We start from the raw sequence: 19,784 nt of genomic DNA on the forward strand, positions 1-19,784 counted from the left end.
TAAGAAGCCTTTCCATTCTCTACCTGTTCTTTGGGAATTGAACTACTGTACCACATATGACTGAAAGAAGTAGATACTCTAGGTTACATTCCTAATCTGAAGACTATGACAAAAGAGTACATAAGAGAAAGCCTCTGCTATCTCGTGAGAGAATGTAAGACCTCAGGGCTCCATGCTCAGCAAATGGCATGGGCAGTAATAAATATTTATTGAGTTTCTACCTGTGCCAGGTTTAGACACTGGCATATAGTACAATGCAGACGAAGTTTCTGCTGCCATAGGACTTAGACTCCTTTATGTTCTGAATCTTCCTCTTCTAGGTATACTTCTCCCTCGTTCTCCTCTCAAAAGTTTTATTCATTTTGATTTGTCAGGCCCTGTTTTTCCATTCATTATTTTATTGGTACCCATTGTCTGCCCGTTATGTGTCAGGTGCCGTGCAGGTGCCCAGGGTTCAGGGGGAAAAGCCACAGCCTCTGCCTCCGTGCGTTGATGGTTTGGTTGAGATGATGACAGGAGGGCAGATCATGGTGGACAGTGGGATGGGTTCTGTGATAGATACAGCTCAGAGTGAGAGAGACCCGAAACAGGAAGGGGTGGATGATGGCCCTGGAGGTGGTGAGGGCAGTGGTTAAGGCTCACTTCTTGGGATGGCAGTTACTTGGCCTGCACAGATAACTGCTTACGAGTCAGCCAGGTGCAGGTGTGGGAGATGGCAAAGGCATTCCGGCAAACATAGTGGGTGGGTAAGAACCAAGGACTCTGATTGGTTCAAGGAGCTGTCTGAGATGCAGGCTTTAGTGACATAGGACAAGAAATGAAGCAGGTTGTTGGTAAGACCTGGGGCCTGGAGGGCACTCACTGCCCAGCCAAAGTGTTTTGGTTTTCTTTTCAAGGGACTGGAGGAATAGCCTAGGATTATAAACAAGAGAAAACCCATGAGCATGTCTGAGTTTTAAGAATGATCATTCCTGTAGAAACTAGAGGAGGGGAGTTAAGAAGATATATGCAGTAATCCTGGCATGGAATTATGAGGGCCTGAACTGTGTAAGGCAGAGGCAGTAGAGAGATTGAGATCTTTTGAAAGGAATGTAGAAATGCAAATCAGTGGGCCTGGATGGCCAAGGGGACATCAGAGATGGAGAGGTGGGTCCAAGGCAGAGGGGGTGTGCAGAACCCTGATGCAGGGCTCGGTCTGCTGGGGTGACTGGGGAGACTTGCCTGTTCCCCTCATCAGTACCGTGAGTCCAGGAGGAAGAGCAGCCGAATGGCAAGTGGGCAGGAAATTGGTTTGGAGCACATGCTTACTCATCATGCAGCTGATGTTTAATCAGTAGCTACTGTGCCCAGGCCATCTGCCTTCAGCCAGTAGCACTCTTCAACCAAAGTTCAGCAAGAGAATCAATCCCTACTACCCAAAGGCATTCGGTGCTTCTCTCCTATGTGTGGTCCTAAAGAATTTCTGTGTTCTGTGGGCCAGATGAGGAATCCAGGGGGACAACAAAGAACAAGATAAGCAGTGCACATGTCCTTGTGGAGCTGAGGGACACTGACACTGTGAATAAAACAGATAGTTGAAATAGAATGAGCTCATCTTGGGCAGGCTGACCTGGGGAGGCATCGGAGGAGGTGACAAACAGAAGGAGCTACCATGGAGAAGCTGAGGGAAAAGAATTCTAGAAAGAGGAAACACCACCCATAAAATCTGTAAAGGAGGCGCGAGGGTGCTATTTGAAGTGAAGAGAGGCCATGGGTTGGAGAAATGATCAGTTCAGTTAGGCTCTTGAAGGTTGCGTGCTGAGAGATCTTAAAAATGTCAGGAAGTTCTCCATATGGCGTCATTCACTTTTTGAATTAATTCAGTTCTGGGTCATTTTTTAAAAATAATTTTAGAGTTACTAAAAAGTTATGGTTCACCAGTTAACATTTACTTTATCCCTTTTTTAAAGTTCTTCAGGGCTGGGAGTAAACCCAGGGCCTCGCACATATTAAATACACTCTGCCACGGAGCCACATCCAGCCCTATGTTCATTCATATCCTCCATTCCTTCCGTGTGATTTTTCTGAGCTCTCTGAGAACAGGTTACAGATACTATGATCATTGACATCTAGATACTTGTGTCTATTCCCTAAGAATAAGGATATTCTCCTACATAACCACGGTGTGGTGATCGAAATTAAGAAGTAGTGTCGGTGAATACTGTTACCTAATCGGCAAACCGTATCTATTTCTCTACACTAATGTCCTTCATAGTAAAAAAATCAGATCCACAGTCCAATCCATGAATTCAGATTGGATACAGTTTCTCCCCCACCCAACCCCATGATTGTTTTGAGACAGGGCCTCTCTATGTAGTCCACTCTGGCCTTGAACTTCTGTCCTCCCACCTCAGCCTCCCGATCCTGGGCTTACAACCATGCACCTCCATGTCTGGCCTGCTGTGTCTCTTTAGTCTCCTTTAATCTCAATTGTCTTAACCTGCTTATCAGGATCTTGATGGTTTTTCAGAAGTACACTCCAATTATTTTGTAGAATATCTCTTGATTTGAATTTGTATTTCCTCATGATTCCATTCCAATTATGCATTTAGGACAGGAATATTGCAGATACAACTTTAGAGACCTCCTTGGTACTTCATACCAGAAAATATAGAATGTCCATTGGTCTCATCATTGCCGTGCTAACCTTGAATGCTTGGTTAAAGTGCTGGCTCCCAGGTTTGTTCACTGTGGAGTTATTTCTCCCTTTGTAATGAATAAGAACCCTGAAGAGAGATACACTAGGTTGTGAAAACACTCAAGCCTTCACTCCTAAGTTTTAGCATCCACTGATGATTCTTGCCTGATTCTGTTATTATCTATGATGCTTGTCAAATAACAAGCCTCTGACTCCAGTATGCTTTCAACATTTGTTTGTATTTCATTATAAGGAAGAGCTTTTCCTTCTTCACACTGTATTTATTATTCATGTATTTACATCCATACGGGTTCAGGAAATCCTGTTTTACAACAGGATTATTATGTACTACAACCCATTCTTTTCACTGAAGCTTCAGTCATCTGATATTTCCCAGTGGGAGTGGCTTCAAGCTGGCCAAGTCCTTGATCTGTCCTCTTATTCTTTGAACATTTTCTTAATTTTGGGCACAAGATTTTTCGGGTTCCTCTTGGGCTTACCCTGCTCTGGCACTGGGTTCAGGGAACCCTGGTTTCTTATCTCCATACAGGCTATTCGGAGAGTAGAAAAAAAATTTGAAACCTAAATGCCCAACAATGGTGACTAAGTAACTGCATTAGGATAATCTACACAATAAACACTGTGCTGCCATTAAAACATAGATGGTGAAGCAGTTGTTTAAGTTGTCTGGACCCCTGTGACCCCCTCCCGGCCGGCCGCAGTGCCTTTGAACCACAGCGGGAGAAGGCCAGGAGAAGGCGAGTCTGGGCTGCCTGCTGCTCTGCGGGGCACCGAGCCTCAGGCTGCCCGGACCCCACAGACCCACCACCGAGCGAGCAACCCATCATCGAGTATTAATGCAAAAAACCACAAACACGACAGTAAAACATCTTGGGAAATATATTGCTGCATCCTATGTGAAGTATCTAGAGTCTGCAGGTGCAAGAGTTGTACCAGTAAGGCTTAATCTTACATATTCAGAGTATGAAGAACTTTTCAAGTCTATCAGTGGAATCCTTTTACCCGGAGGAGGCGCTAATCTTGAGAAGTCAGGCTATGCTAATGTCTCCAAAATGTTTTACAACTTTTCCAGACAGTTTTGATGATGGAGACTATTTCCTGGGTGGGGTACATGCCTTGGATTTGAAGAGATTGTCTATCTGCTCAGTGAGGAAAGCTCATTAACTCTGACAAATACTGAGAATAAAACATTGCCGTTGAGCTTCACTAAAGGTGCATCAAAGAGCAGAATGTTCCAAAATTGTCTTCCTGACTTGTTGCAATCATTAGCAGCAGAACCTCTGGTTGCAAATTTTCACAAGGGGAGCCTCTCCATGAAGAATTTTATAATGAATAAAAACTTAAAGAAGTTTTTCAATGTATTAACTACAAATACAGATGGCAAGATTAAGTTCATTTCATCAATGGAAGGATATAAGTATCCAGTATATGCTGTCCAGTGGCATCCAGAAAAAGCACCTTATGAATGGCCAGATTTAAAAGGAATTTCCCATGCACCTAATGCTGTGAAGACTGCATTTTATTTAGCAGATTTTTTTTGTTCCTGAAGCTCGGAAAAGGAATCACCACTTTCAATCTCAGTCTAAAGAGAAGTCCTTGATTTATCAGCACTTTCCAATTTATACTGGAAATGTTTCTTTATTTGAGCAATGCTACATGTTTAATTGAAAATTTTCAATGTTAAAAAAAACCCATAGATGATGGCATGGGAAATGTTCATAAATTGTTAAAACAGCAGGTCACTCTGAGCCTATTTTGAAGAAGAAGAATATGTAGATGAGTTCATAAAAATAAAGAATAATGGGCTATTTAGCATGCTGGTTTTATGTCCATGAAGTGAGCTGGTGAGTGGTTTTAGTTTTCACCTTTTTGCTCATGTGCATTTTGACACCAGCAAGCATCTATTAACTCTTGTAAGAAGAAACTGTTACGGTGGAAAAGAGCCAAAGCCCCGCCTTCTTTCGGTACAGCTTCCTCCTGTTGGGTCACAAAAGTGACTCTGCTGTGGTTAACTGGATGTGCATTTTTGTCACGAAGAATGCGGTTTCAGGGTGCAAGTGTTTCTAACTGGCATTGCGTGGGGTCCATGGGGCCTTCTCCTGGGTCTTCTGTACAACTCTGTCCTTGTTCCTGTTTTCCTTCTTTGCCCTTTTTACTTGCTGTCATCAGCTACCTTGCCTTGTCCTAGTTATCTATTGTACATAAACCTTAAAACTTAGCGACCTGAGTCAAGCCATTTTTCTCCTGAGCCTACAGTTTGTGCGGAGCTCAGTGCTCAGCTGTGGCCCACGCAGCATCTGCTGGGCTGGCTGGGCATGCAGAGTCCACTCTATCACCACAGCCTACTCACATGGTTGACTAGTCAGTGCTGGAAGTTGGTGCCCTTCCTCGTGGGTCTCACCGTGGGGCCACTGAGTGTTCTTCACAGCGTGGTGGCTGGGTTTCATATTGGACTGCTGGGGCCACGATAGCAAAACACCACAGGCTGGGGCTCAAACAGCACAGGTTTATTTGCTTGCAATTTTGGAGGCTAGAAGTCCAGTTCAAGGTGCTGGTTTCATCCTGAGCCCTCTGTCCTTGGCTTGCAGATGGCTGCCCATTGTCTTCACATGGTCTCTGAGCACATACAGCACTGGAGTGTCTTCCTCCTCTGGAAGAACACCCGTCATGTTGGAGTAGGCCTACCCTATGACCTCCTTTTCACTCAGTCACCTCTTTAAAGGCCCTATTTTTGAATATGGCTGCATCCTCAGGGGTAGGAGGTTGTGACTTAAACATATTGACTGGGAGGGACACAATGTAACCCATATCCAGATTCCAACAATGACACCCAAGAAGAGAGAGACAGTCATTAGTTCCTTGAGACCTGGGTGGGTCTGAAAACTGGCACTGCATCAGTTCTTTCATATTTCATTGGCCAAACTCATAAAGCTCAGTCTCAAAGAGATGGGGACAGAGACCCCTATCTCTGGTTGGAAGGATTGTCTCAGAATTTTGGAGATGTGTTATGAAACCACCAGCCTTACTTTGAGTATTTTACTCCTCATAGCTGATCTGGAGCTGGAAAGCCATGGTTCCCTCCTCTCTTTCTCCTAGCTCTGAATGAAAATGTGCTTCTCACTCCTTTGCTAAGTCCCAGTGATCTCATTTACTAGGCTACTATCATAGGCTGCTATCATAGGCTGCTAATGAGAGCTTTAAAATGAGAGCTCATTGGGGCCGGGCATTTAGCTCAGTGGTTCTGTCGCCTGCCTCGCAAGTGCAAGGTCCCGAGTTTGATTCCTGGTGACAACAACAACAAAAAAAAAACAAAGTAAAATAAAATAAAATGAGAGCTCAAGTGTGTTATCTGAAAACCACTACTACTGCCACTTATAGCTGAATATGTGGGAGTCACTCATTGAGGAACAGGTAGAAAACCTACTTTTCTATTTTTCTCTATTTCATTACATTTTTCACCTTGAAGTGTACTATAAATTGCATTTGTTTCTTATATCTATTGTTTGTTTTGTTCTCTGTTGTATCTCAAGTGCTCAGAACCATGCTTAGTACCAAGTAGGTACTGAATAAATTTTTGTTGAATAGATGAAAGCAAGTTTTGTGCTTTGTGACTCTGAAGTTTTAAGCTAACTGGTAAGTTCATTTTATTTTCCTAACAGTATAAACAAGGTATCCACGAACTTTCGCGTTGCATAGCATTGACGAGGATTTGCTATGGCGACTCCCACTGGAAACTGGCAGAGGCACATATCAGTTTGGCTCAAGGCTACCTCCTGATGAAAGGTGAGCTCATCCCACACTGAGCAGGGTAAGTTGGTTGGTTTCTGCTGTTCTTTTTTTTTTTTTAATTCTTTTATTGGTACATTGTAGGTATACAACACAATTACATTTCTCATTGGGAATTGTACCTTTATATAATGCATCTTGGTTCTTATTTTTTCCCCTTTCCTAGCCCTCCCTTCATCCCCTCCACCCTTCCCTATTTACAAAGACTTTATTTCCATTTTTTCCATTTCTCATCATTTTTGCTTTCCCTTCTTTCCTTTCTCCTGTCCCTCCCACTACCCCTACCCCTTTGGACCTTTTCTTCCTATTTTGCATTATCGATTATTCATTCTAATCATTGGTACATTTTAGGTATACAATATAATGACATTCATCATTGGAAATTTACACCTTTACATAGTCTCTCTTGGTTCTTATTTTTCACCCTTGCCCAGCCCTCCCTTCAACCCCTCCATCCCTCCCTATTTACAAAGATTTTGTTCCTATTTTTCCTTTTTCTCATATTAATCCCATTCCCTTCTATCCTTTCCCCTAGCCCTCCTACTTCCTTCCTCTTTGTCCCTTTTCTTCCTATTTCACATGACCTATTATACATTTAGTCCTTATTTACACTTTCACTTTCTCACACCAGAAAAACTATTCGGTATTTACACATCTGTGTCCTCTTTATTTCACCTAAGACTGTCGCCTCAATGTGCATCCACTTAGCTATAAATGTCTCTAATTTCTCATTTTTTATGGCTGAGTAGTACTCCATTTTATTAAAAAAACACATTTTCTTTATCCAGTCTCCAGTTGATGGGCATTTGGGCTATTTCCAAGTTTTAGCTATCACAGACTGTGCTGCTATGAACATGGGTGCACATATATCACTGTGGTATGATTCTTTTAATTCTTTGGGGAAGATCCCCAGCAGTGGAATAGTGGGGTCAAATGAGACTTCCAGTCCTAGTTCTTTGAGGTATCTCCATACTGATTTCCACAGTGGTTGCACCAGTCTACACTCCCACCAGCAGTGGAGTAGGGTTCCTCTTTCCCCACAGCCCCACCAGCATTTGTTATTGTTTGATTTCATGATAGCAGCCATTCTTTCTGGAGTGAGGTGGAATCTCAGCATTGTTTGCATTTGCATCTCTCGAATGACCAGTGATGTTGAACATTTTTTCATGTATTCATTTGCTATTTCTACTTCTTTGTCTGAGAAATGTCTGTTCATTTCAGATGCCCATTTTTTGACTGGGTCTTTAAATTTGGGAGGTCTGATCTTTTTAAGTTCTTTATAGATTCGAGATAGTAGACCTTTGTCTGAGGAAGAGCAGGCGAAGTTTTTTTCCCACATTGTGGGTTGTCTCTTCACACTGCTGGTGGTTTCTCTTGCTGTGCAGAAGCTTTTTAATAAGAAGAGATCCCACTGGTTGATTGTTTGTGTTAGTTCATGGGCAACTGAGGTTTTGTTCATAAAATCTTTTCCTACACCGATGTCTTCAAGGGTTCTACCTAACCTCTGTTCCAACTGGTTCAGAGTTTCTATTTTAATATTTAGATCTTTAATCCATTTTGATTTTAGTTTAGTGCATGGTGAGAGATATAGGTCTAGTTTTAATCTTTGCCAAGTTGAAGCCCAATTTTTACAGCACCATTTATTAAAGAGGCTATCTTTCCTCCAGTGAGGGTGTTTGGCTCCTTTATTGAAGATGAGGTGGCTGAGTGTGTCTGGCGTTGTTTCTGCATCTTCTAATCTGTTCCACTGGTCTTCAAGTCTGTTTCTTTGCCAGTACCATGCTGTTTTTATCACAGTAGCTTTGTAGTATAGTTGTAGGTTGGGGATTGTGATACCCCCTGCCATGTCTCTGTTAGCTACAATTGCTTTTGCTATTCTGGGTCTCTTCCTGTTCCAAATGAATTTTTGGATTGTTTTCTCAAGGTCTATGAAGTATGCTGCTGGGATCTCAATTGGAATTGCATTAAATCTATATAGCAGTTTTGGAAGTATGGCCATTTTCACTATATTAATCCTTCCTACCCAGGAACAGGGGATGTCTATCCATTTTCTGCTATCATCTTCAATCTCTCTTTTCAGAGTGCCATAGTTTTCAGAGAAGAGGTCTTTGATTTCTTTTGTTAGGTTGATTCCTAGGTATTTCAGTTTTTTGGATGCTATTGTGAAAGGAATTATTTGCCCTATTTCTCTCTCAGTGAGTCTGTCATTGGTGTAGAGGAAAGCTATTGATTTTTGTGTGTTGACCTTGTAACCAGCTACTTGACTGAATTTGGTTATTAAGTCTAGAAGACTTTTGGTGGAGTTCTTGGGGTCTTCTATATAGAGTATCATGTCATCTGCAAATAATGACAATTTGACTTCTTCATTTCCTATCTTTATTCCTTTTATTTCTTTGTCTTGTCTAATTACCATGGCTAATGTTTCCAGAACTATATTGAACAAGAGTGGTGATAGTGGACATCCTTGTCTTGTTCCTGATTTTAGTGTGAAGGATTTCAGTTTTTGACCACTTAGTATGATATTGGCTGTTGGTTTTTCATAGATGGCTTTTATCAGTTTGAGGTAGAGATCATCTGTTCCAATTTTTTGTAGGGTTTTTATCATAAATGAATGTTGGATTTTGTCAAATGCTTTTTCTGCATCTATGGAGATAATCATATGGTTTTTGTCCTTGGCTCTATTGATATAGTGATTGATCATTGATTGATTTGCGTATATTGAACCATCCCTGCATCCCTGGGATGAATCCCACTTGATCAGAGTGTATGATCTTCTTGATGATCTTCTGCATTCTGTTTGCCATTATCTTATTAAGGATTTTTGCATCTATGTTCACTAGTGAGATTGGCCTATAGTTCTCCTTTGCGGTTGGGTCTTTCTCTGCTTTGGGGATCAAGGTGATGCTTGCTTCCAGGAATGAATTTGGGAGTATTGCTTCCCTTTCAATTTCATTAAAGAGTTTAAACAGTGGTGGCAGCAGTTCCTCTCTAAATGTCTTGTAGAATTCAGCAGTGAAGCCATCAAGGCCCGGGCTTTTCTTAGCTGATAAGTTTTTAATTACATTTTCAATTTCATTGCTTGATATTGGGTTGCTCAGAATTTTTAGGTCTTCTTCGTTCAACTTTGGTAATTCATATGTATCTAGGAATCTGTCCATTTCTTCTGTGTTGTCCATCTTATTGGCGTATAGGTTCTGGAAGTAGGTATTGATGATCCTCTGGATTTCTGCTGGGTCTGTTGTCATTTCACCCTTTTCATTCCTAATTGCATGGATTTGGGCCTTTTCTTTCCTTTTTCTGACAAGGTTGGCTAAGGGTTTGTCAATTTTGTTGATTCTTTCGAAGAACCAACTCTTGGCTTCATTGATTTTTTGTATCGTTCTCTTAGTCTCCATTGCATTGATTTCTCCTCTGATCTTTATAATTTCCTCCCTTGTATGAGCTCTGGGGTTGTCCTGTTCTTCTTTTTCTAGAAGCTGGAGGTTCAGCATCAGGTTGTTTAATTGGGCTCGTTCTGTTTTCCTAATATGCGTATTCACTGCTATGAATTTCCCTTGTAAGACTGCTTTCATTGTGCCCCATAGATTCTGATATGTTGTATTGTCATTGTCATTTAATTGAAGGAACTGTCTGATTTCTTCTTTAATTTCCTCTGTGACCCAATTGGTTATTCAGGAGTGAGTTGTTCAATTTCCACGTATGTATGAAATTTTTTGAGTTTCTTTTGCTATGGATCTCCAATTTCATCGCACTATAGTCTGATAATATACAAGGGATAACTTCAATTCCTTTGCACTTACTTAAACATGTTCTATGTGTGAGTATGTGGTCTCTTTTGGAGAATGACCCATGTACAGCTGAGAAGAATGTGTATTCTGATTTTGTGGGGTAGAAGACTCTGTAAACATCTGTTGAGTTCATTTGTTCAAGAGTTTGATTGAGTTCTAGTATTTCATTACTTATTTTTTGTCTAGTTGATCTATCTATTTGTGACAGTGGGGTGTTGAGTTCCCCTACTATAATTGCATTAGTACATATATGACTTTTCATGTCCGTTAGTATTTGTTTTATATAGTTGGGCACACTAGTGTTTGGTGCATAGATATTTATGATTGTCATCTCTTCCTCTTGGATTGTTCCCTTTACAAGGATGTAGTGTCCTTCTTCATCTCTCTTAATCAGTGTTGGTTTGAAATCTACTTGATCTGCCAAGAGGATAGCTACTCCTGCTTTTTTGGGGGTTCCTGTCGCATGCAGTATTGTTTTCCACCCTTTACCTTTCAGTCTATGCGTTTCCTTTTGAATTAAGTGTGTTTCTTGTATGCAGCATATTGTTGGATCTTGCTTCTTGACCCATTCTGCCAGTCTATTTCTTTTGATTGGTGAATTGAGACCATTAACATTGATGGTTATAAGTGAAACATATTGACTTGTCATTGCCATGACTTTTTCTTTTTGTTGGGTTCTCCCTGTTTACATTTAATTTCTTGTCATGCCAGATGGGTTCATTCTGCTTTGCTTCCTGGGGTTGTGATCCTCAATGTCTGTTCCTAGGATATTGTGTAAAATTCTTTGGAGTGCAGGTTTGGTATTCACAAAGTTCCTAAGGTGCTCTTTGTCATGAAAGTATCTTATTTCTCCATCCATTTTGAAAGATAGTTTTGCAGGGTACATCAATCTGGTTTGGAGGCTGTTTTCTTTTAGGGCTTGGAATATGCCACTCCAAGCTCTTCTTGCCTTGATGGTTTGTGTTGAGAAGTCGGCTGTGATTCTGATGGGCTTTCCTTTGTATGTGATTTGTTTCTTTTCTCTAACTGCTTGTAGAACTTTGTTCTTCTGTTGAGTTTCTGGAATCTTAACAATTATATTGCCTATGTGTAGATTTTTTTTGATCAAGGCTATTTGGAGTCCTATATGCCTCACTTATCTGTATGTCAAGCTCTTTTCCCCTGCTTGGGAAGTTTTCTGCCATTATTTCTGTGAAGAGATTTTTTATGTCATCTGCACTCTCTCCTGTTTCTTCATTAACTCCAATCAGTCTTATGTTATTCTTCTTTGCATCATCTAGCAGCTGCTGGATTGATTTCTCATGTTCCCTTATAATTTTGAAGCCGTTTTTCTTTTCCTTGTCACTAATTGCAATCTTATCTTCTATATCTGTAATTCTGTCCTCACATTGGGTCATTCTGCTGTGTAGACTTTCAGTGGAGTTTTTCACGTCCTGGAAATCTATTTGCATCTGTTTTATGGATTCCATTTGTTTCTTATGTTGGGATTCCATCATGTTCCTGAGCTCCTCTCTAGATTTATTAATCATGCCTTGCACTAGGGACACAATTTCTCCTGTTATCTGAGAAATTATTTCTGATTTCATTTTTTCCAGATCCCCTTTTGTTGCCAGTTCAGTGGGTCCAGGTGGTTGAGTATCAGAGTGTTCCATCTCATTTCCCTTTGGGGTTGCTGTAGGTGATCTGGAAGTCTGGTTTTGAGACTTATTTACGTGTTTTCTCATTTCACCTGGTGGGGGGAGGTGCTGTTGGCACCTGCACAGATTACCTCCTCTGAGCTGGGAGAGGTGGGATAGGGACTGGGAGCAGGGGTAGGGATGGTGACCCAAAAACCCTTTCCTGTGGGCTGGGAGCAGCGGGAGGGATGGTGGCCGGGAAGCCCCTTCCTCTGGTCCAGGAGCAGTGGGATGGTGGCTCAGAACCCCCTCCCTCTGGGCCGGGAACGGTGGGTGGGATGGTGGCCCGGAAGCCCCTTCCTCTGGGCCAGGAGCGGTGGAACAAAAGGTGGCCCAAAAGCCCTTTCCTCTGGGCTGGGAGCAGCAGGAGTGATGGTGGCCGGGAAGCCCCTTCCTCTGGACCAGGAGCAATGGGACGGTGGCTCAGAAGCCCCTACCTCTGGGCCGGGAGCAGCGGGACTCAGTACCGTGGTCTGGTGGTCCGGTGTCCTCTGCATCTTTGTAGTATGGAACCAGGTGGCTGTACAGAGGAGCCGGGTGGGGGGGGGGCGGTCCAGTGCATTGTTGCAGGGGTGCGGGCTGATTCGCCGTGTTCTACTTGACTCGGGACCTCGGCAGGGCGTGCGCAGACCTGCCTGTCTGCAGCAGGCTGATTGGGCATGTTCCGCATGACTCGGGACCTCGGTAGGGCATGCGCAGACCTGCCTGTCTGTAGCAGGCTCGGTTTCTGCTGTTCTTTCAAATTTGATTCCCACTTAATTGGAAGGATCAGTTTTTTAGGTATTCTCCTTTCCAAGTATAGAGAAGCCATTTCCTTTTAGAAAGACTCAATAAGGTATCCAACATATAAATATTCAAAGGGGAAAAAGAAGGAAGATTGCCCTTCTGGGTTTGTCTTTTTATGATCTTAACTTTAGGGTTCTTAGGAGATGATTAATCTGTTAGGTCAGAAGGTGTTACAGAAAGAACCAAAGACATAAAGTAGGGCCTTAGAATGGACTCCATTCACAGTTTTCTTGGTGAAGAGTCTCTTGATGTAAGTAACAAAAACAATAACAAAAAGTTAACCAAAACTGGCATGACTAAAAATGCATTGGCCCAAACAATTTAAAAATTCAAGGGTAAAACTTCCTTTAGACTTAGCCATACCTGATGTTCAAACAATGTGACCAGGATTCAGTTTCTCCCTTTTCTCACTACTTGGCTGTTTTTCTTGGTATTGGCTCTATTCTTAGCCAAGTTTTGCCCACATGGTGGCATCATGGCTACCAGCAGCTTTATGTCTCCCTTCTGAGTATTCTCAGGAGACAAAATGCCCTACCGATAAAATATCCCAAGATTTGGGGCATCCTAGTCGGATCAGCTTGGTGTGATTTGGGTTTTATGCCAGAGACCAGGAACCGTCTCATTGGCTAGACCTGACTTCTGGCTCCAGTTGGTGCTGGGGAAGAAGCTGCCTTTGCTTGCATTATGTGGGTTGCATGTGCAGGGGCCCAGCACCCCAGAAGGAAAGCAGGAGAAGGGAGAGTACATGGGTGCAGGCAAGGTAGAAACAGCAGGTAGCCAGGCATGATGTTTTCTACCCACTCAATGTGCAGCCCAGGACAGGATTATACACAAGAGGACATCTCTACACTCAGCTCCTTCAACTGAAAAGTGACACTAAAGGATGTTGTGGATATTAACTTCCCAGGGTTGGTCCAGTGAGTAAATCAAAACATGGTGGAAAACACCACCGTGCCAAGTGTATCATTGTCGTCCAATAACTTTGGTCAACTCTTGCTGTAGACTGGTCTCACCTGTTAGATCAAGGATCACTGGAGCCAGGGGACATGTGGTGATCATCTCATTTTACCCCTCCAAATCTGAGTTAAAGCAGCTTGCCTCCGATTGCACTGTTAAGTGGCTGACCTGAGACTCAGACCTGGAAATTCACTTGCCAATACCAGTGTCCTGCCATCTGGGATTGCAAGTAATGTTCTCCTTCTGCAGCTCACTCCTTTTCTGGAAGAAAAAATTTAGAGTAAAAGGCATATGCACTGCTTACTATGGGCACCTGAGGAAGGGCACCATGCTCTTTTCCATGCATAGCCCTGTTCAGTCTTCACCACAAACTGAGGTAGGTATTATCACTATCCCTGTTTACACTTGAGGAAACCGAGGCCAATGTTTCCTAGCCAGTGGCTAAGCAGGGAGTTCATCCCAGGCAGTCTGACTTCAGAGCTGATATTCTTGAGCCTCAACCTAGCCATGCCCAGAACACTGAGTTCAAGTTCTTAAAGGAAGAGACCATAGTTGGATGAGCAGCCCCCGTGCCTTTTGTTAGACCACAGGCACAATTGGCACTAGTAAGTTGCAGGTAGGCTGATGAAGTATGTGCTTTTTAGAAAAATAAAACACTGAGTTCCCACATACAAACAGCATAGCCTGGATTTTTCCTATTAGAAAGTATATTGTTTCTGCTTCGTAGAAAGCAGAATTAACTTCATATTTTGACACCTTTTCAGAGATTCCAGATACAAGTCCATATCATTCAGAACATAGTACCCGGGTGTATGGTGTAAATGGAAGGGACTATCAGTGGGAGGCATGAGTGTGGGGAAGCACAAGGCATTGATTCCTTGCTGGTCATCATCAGTGTCACACTTTCCATAGTCTGATAAGCCCACAGAAGAACACTAGAGCACTCTGAAAATTAGTCCTGAGTAGCTTTTATAGATACCATCATGTTAGTATTATGTTAACGTAACTATGATCATAGATGAGTGGGGAGAAGATACAGAATTTTGAGTATTTCATTAAGATTGCTGTCACAAAGCCAGGATTAAGATTCATGAGTCTCTTACTTCCTGCCCTGAACGCAACTCTTGTATTCCCATTTGTTTGTTTTTTTAAATTTATTTTATTTATTTTTTTTCCCATTTGTTTTTTATAAATATTGGTAAGGTTTCAAAGGTGTTCAGTTCCACTTTGTTCTATTTATTTCTCAGAAGGCCATTTGGGGAACATTTTCATCTTGAGTAATCAGTATGAAACAACATTGTAATTGTTACAGTCATGACAGTGTTCCTGCTGCCCAGGTATATGTTCATGAGCTACTGGACAGTATGCGGAAGCCTTGTGGGATCCCTTGACTAGAGAGAACTATGTTCTTGTCCATCTGAGATTAAAAAGAAACTGAGACTTCATTTTTTTTGTCCATAGGATTTTCACTGCAAGCAAAACAACACGCAGAAAAGGCCAAAGAGATCCTCACGGACTTCATCGTGCCTCCTTATGATGACAATACAGATGTCTTCAAGTGCTCTGTAGAGCTTTTCCATACCTTGGGGAGAGCCTTCCTTTCCCTTCAGAAGTATCCTTTTGTCTCTGACCTCTACAAAGAGAAGTGTTGCTCACATAACACATTCAATTCTCGGGGTGAATAAAACACTGATAGATGACTGAGGAAGGGTGATAGTGTGAAAGCCAAGAAAGTCCAAGACCTGGGGTCCCAGAACCTGGAGCCAAGTAGATCATTTCCTGAGCACAATTCAGATTTAAGGAAGCATCAGAGAATTTGGTGAAAGCAGAGAGACTTTCAAGGGAGCTGCTACAGTGTGGAAGGATTGTAAAGGAAGAGTGGATAGAAGTCCAAGCACGGATCAAATTGTCATTTGCACAGTAAGTTTCACCTTTAGAACCCTATATACATGGTGGCTGGAGGTTCTTTGCCAGTAGTCTGTCTTTAGATAGCCGTGGCTTCTCCTTGGGTCTCTGTCTCCTTGGGGCTTCTCTCAAGACTGTGGTCTAGCAGTAACAGAGAAGCCCAGTCACGTCAGAGACCTGCATCCATGACACTTTCCACTTGACGTCAGTACTGTCTCATCTACCCAGGGCCCTAGATTCCCAATCGCTGCTCCCTTGGCTGACATTCTGCGTGCACTCTCTTCCTACCTGCTGCCTCTACACCCTTCCTTTCCTCCCTCCCTGCTTTCTGCCCCCACCCCTCCACTGCTCTGGTCTGAAAGGGCTCAATAGATTGATTTGATGATCAGGGCCTCAAAGGAGAAAGATCTTAGGTATATCTGAATCTGCGGTGATAAGACAATTGTTCTTTACTCCCCACCTGCTCTACACTCACCAAGTAAAACAGGCTGGAAAGGATATAAAGAGAAGGCCATGGGTCTTGGGTAGGTAGCACATTCATCCCTACCCAAAGGTCCCCAACCCTATGCCAGTTCCCCGGACTGCTTGGGTGACAGAGTATGCCCATGCTGTGTGGAAAGATGGAACAGTGGGGGGAAGTTGGCAGAAAAAGGTCCATTCTAGAAGAGACAGAATCCTCGCTGGCCTGCATGACTGCGATTAGCCAAAGCCAGAATTCAGTTCACCATCATAGCCAGACTACGTGCATAGGTTGATTCTCAAGAGAACGCAGAAAACCTATAGGACCATTCCAAGAAACGTATTAAGAAAGAACCCCAAGTGAACACACCTAACGTTTCCATCTGGATGGAAAATGGGAAGGACCAACCTTGGCTGAAGCCATAAAAAAATATACAAGGGTGAAGGGAGATTTTGTGAGCGTGTGTGTGTGTGTGTGAGCGTGTGTGTGTGCGTGTGTGTCTGTGCGTGTGTGTGTGTGTGTGTGTGATCAGTTCTTCCTTGTTCATTTATTTTGACTGGGGTATCTGCAAGTCCAGAGTTCATCCATCCGCACAAGCTCTTCGGTCTCCCTTTTTCAATAAACATTTTCCTTCTTCTCTCTCTCTTTTTTTAATACCAGGGATCGAACTCAGGCCCTTGCGCTTGCAAGACAGGAGGCAGCACCACTGAGCTAAATCCCCAGCCCCTCCATCTCTTTATTTTCACCCTCACTCTCTTCCCCCCACACGGCATAGATATCTATTTGAATGGTGGTTTATGTCTTTGACTGTGGATATATGAATAAATAGTATTTAGTATGCATGTGGTTTAGGTTTATATAAACTCATACCTATCTCGTGCTGTTTCTTACTTGTTTTCTACTCAACTCTTGCCTGCACTTGAGCTGCTTGTTTCCGGCCTCTGCCGAGTGCTTCATAGAATGCAGGTCGCCCATTTTGCCTGTCCCTCTCCTAGCAGTGGACATTGTCCCCAGCTCTCTGCTGCCACAACAGTGCTGCCATGAATATTCATGAATATTCACTTATGCAACTAAGGGAGGCCTTGGCTGGGATTTACACCCTGGGGGTGGGATTTCTGGGTCACAGGCCGAAGCACACCAGAAATCCCACTTCCAGTTCACTAAGCACTGGCTGATTGCTAAATCTATCGACACCCTCACTTGCTGGACAGATAGATTTCTATTTGTCTCATACTCAGCAGTGTTTGGCATGGTCATCTTTCTGCCTGCTGCCAACCTGATGCATGTAACATGCTAATTATGTTCAATTCTATTTATATTTCTCTTATTAATGAGTTTGAATACCTCTTCCTGTACTTCTTAGCCATTTGAGATTCCCTTTCTGTGAATAGCCTATGAATATTCTTCTTTGTTTTTCTTTTGGAATTATCTGTATTCTTTCTATGGATAATCAGTATTTTCTTGTATGTTATAAATATTAGTGATATTGTATTTTTTATGTTTGATTGATTTTATCTATGTTCTTCATGGCATAGAAATTCTTCATTTTGTTAGAGCCAAATTCATTCATATTTACCTTTTATGTTTTGAGAATTTGGTTGCAAAGTATTTCCAATCCAAATACCGAAAGTGTTCTCCAGGGCTGGGGATTTAGCTCAGTGGCACCACGCCTGCCCTGCAAGCACAAGGTCCTGAGTTCGATCCCCATAGCAAAAAAAAATAGTATTCTCCAAAATTTCCCTACAAGCCCTGCTTTAGCTCTACCTCCTATAAGATGTAGCATTTATCAGTGTCATTAAGTAAGTTCTTAGTATTTCTTAACTTGGACATTTCTCTTTAGTCCAAAATTATTCAAATGATGTGTGTTTTAGTTTGCAGATATTTGTGATTTTTCAAGGTATTCTGATGTTACTGATACCTAATTTTATTACAATATGGACAAAAACATCTGTATGGTATCAACTCTTTGAAATTTATATTGAAGCTTTCTTTGTGACCTAGTCCATTGTAAACTTTTGTGAATGTTCCAAATATGGTATGAAAGAAATTATATTTGTTATTTTTGTATGTAATATTCTAGTAAGTAAATCTGTATTAATCTTATTAATCTGTTTAATCTTATTTATTTAATTTAATAAATTTTAAATTTAATTTAATTTTACTTTAATAAATTTTAATTTTAATTTATTTTAATCTGTATATCTTATAATTCTTTTATTCAAATTTATATCTTTATGTTTTGCTAATCTAATATATTGGTTTTTAAGGTGAAATGTACTGTATTTAAAATCTCCTAGTATAATTGGTGTTCTGTTTGCATCTCCTCAGAGCTCTGCCGGTCACTGTTGTATACGTTGTGAGCCTGTTTTGTTGGAGAATTCAACAGCACCACTAATTACCTTCTTAATCTGTGACTTCTCATCAGGAATGCTTGTCATTCCTTGTCCTCTCTATCTTGCCTGATGTTATGCTCTCTTTTCACACAAATTTTGCTTTAATACCCTTTTCCATATTTTTAAATCTTTGAGTTTGTTTCCTTTTATCCTACCAATTTTATGTGATTTTCTTGCTGTCTTCTAGATTATACCTTTTTTAGATTATAGATTTTATCATTCCATTTTCCTACTCATTAACTTGTAAATTATACATTATTTTCTTTTTTCTTCTAGTGGTTACTATAGAGTTTGTCATGTATATCTCGGACCTTTTATGATCTAATTATAAATTAGTCAAGTAACCATTTCCAGACAATGCAAGGACCTTGAGCACATTGACACTCTCACTGGGTGCCATGGTGTCCTGCATAATTAGATCACCATGTTTTATACCACAGGCAAGTACAGAGAGAAGAAGATATCTGTAAAACATATAACCGATAAAGGGCTCATGTCTAGAATCTATGAGGATCCCCAATATCTAGTTAAACAAAGACAAGCAACTGAACAGGCAAAAAAAAAAAACAGAGCAAGAGTCTTTTCACAAAGGATATTCACATAGCTAACATGCTTGCTAAAGTTGGGACTATGTAGTATAATTAAGGAAACATTTGTCATTATCTACTAGATTTGAACATTTGCATAGTCTTTAGCCAAATAGTATCACTCCAAAATATATATCTAACAGGAATAAATATATTCACCAAAAGGCACAGCCTAGTATGTTCAAAGCTTCATTATTATTGCCAAGAATTGGAAAACAACCTAAATATTTCTCAAAAATAGAATAATATTGTTATCTGTTCATACAAAGAAAATGGTCAAACTGCTCCTTGATTAATACGATGGCTGACTCTCACAAACACAGTGTTTAGTGCAAGAAACCAGACCCAGAAGAATCATTACGCAATTCCATTTACGTAATGGGAGGAGGAAGAGAGCTGTTGGTGACTGAAGAGTTTATCCAGAATCCCATCTTGCTCAGAATTAGGCACTATTCTATCTTGTAAGGCAGGGAATATACAAATCAGAGGTTCAAGATCTTATATTTGTGGCATCTGTTGAGATCTGAGTAACGTAGCAGTGCGAAGTTTTGAGTAGCATTGCTACAAAACAGCAAATTATCCTCCGCAAGAATCTGGCACCGCCTCGAAAGTGCTTTCCAAAATAGCAGTACCAAACCTTGCCAGCAGATGGCGACACTTGTACGCATCTATGCTGAATAACAAGAATTTTAGTGTAGCAAGCTGTTCTACAACGTTACTTTTGAATTTAGCAGAGTTGTTACAAACT

The 19,784-nt window shown here is 41.5% G+C and overlaps 1 protein-coding gene and 1 pseudogene across 6 annotated transcripts in view; both read left to right on the forward strand.

The window, feature by feature from the left end:
- Positions 1 to 19,784, forward strand: part of Ttc23 (tetratricopeptide repeat domain 23) — an 86,118-nt gene that overhangs the window by 12,408 nt on the left and 53,926 nt on the right. For all 6 annotated transcript variants that reach the window (XM_021264760.2, XM_021264763.2, XM_021264761.2 and 3 more), the window contains 3 exons: positions 6,358 to 6,481; positions 15,153 to 15,303; positions 15,486 to 15,611. In XM_021264760.2, the coding sequence (XP_021120419.2) occupies positions 6,358 to 6,481; positions 15,153 to 15,303; positions 15,486 to 15,611 (401 nt within the window). The remainder of the gene's footprint in view (positions 1 to 6,357; positions 6,482 to 15,152; positions 15,304 to 15,485; positions 15,612 to 19,784) is intronic.
- LOC147824851 (gamma-glutamyl hydrolase pseudogene) lies at positions 6 to 6,347 on the forward strand (annotated as a pseudogene).

The sequence above is a fragment of the Heterocephalus glaber genome, unplaced genomic scaffold (genome assembly GCF_053883595.1).
Source record: "Heterocephalus glaber isolate CG9 unplaced genomic scaffold, H.glaber_assembly_v1.0 deba00001531, whole genome shotgun sequence".
NCBI lineage: Eukaryota > Metazoa > Chordata > Mammalia > Rodentia > Bathyergidae > Heterocephalus > Heterocephalus glaber.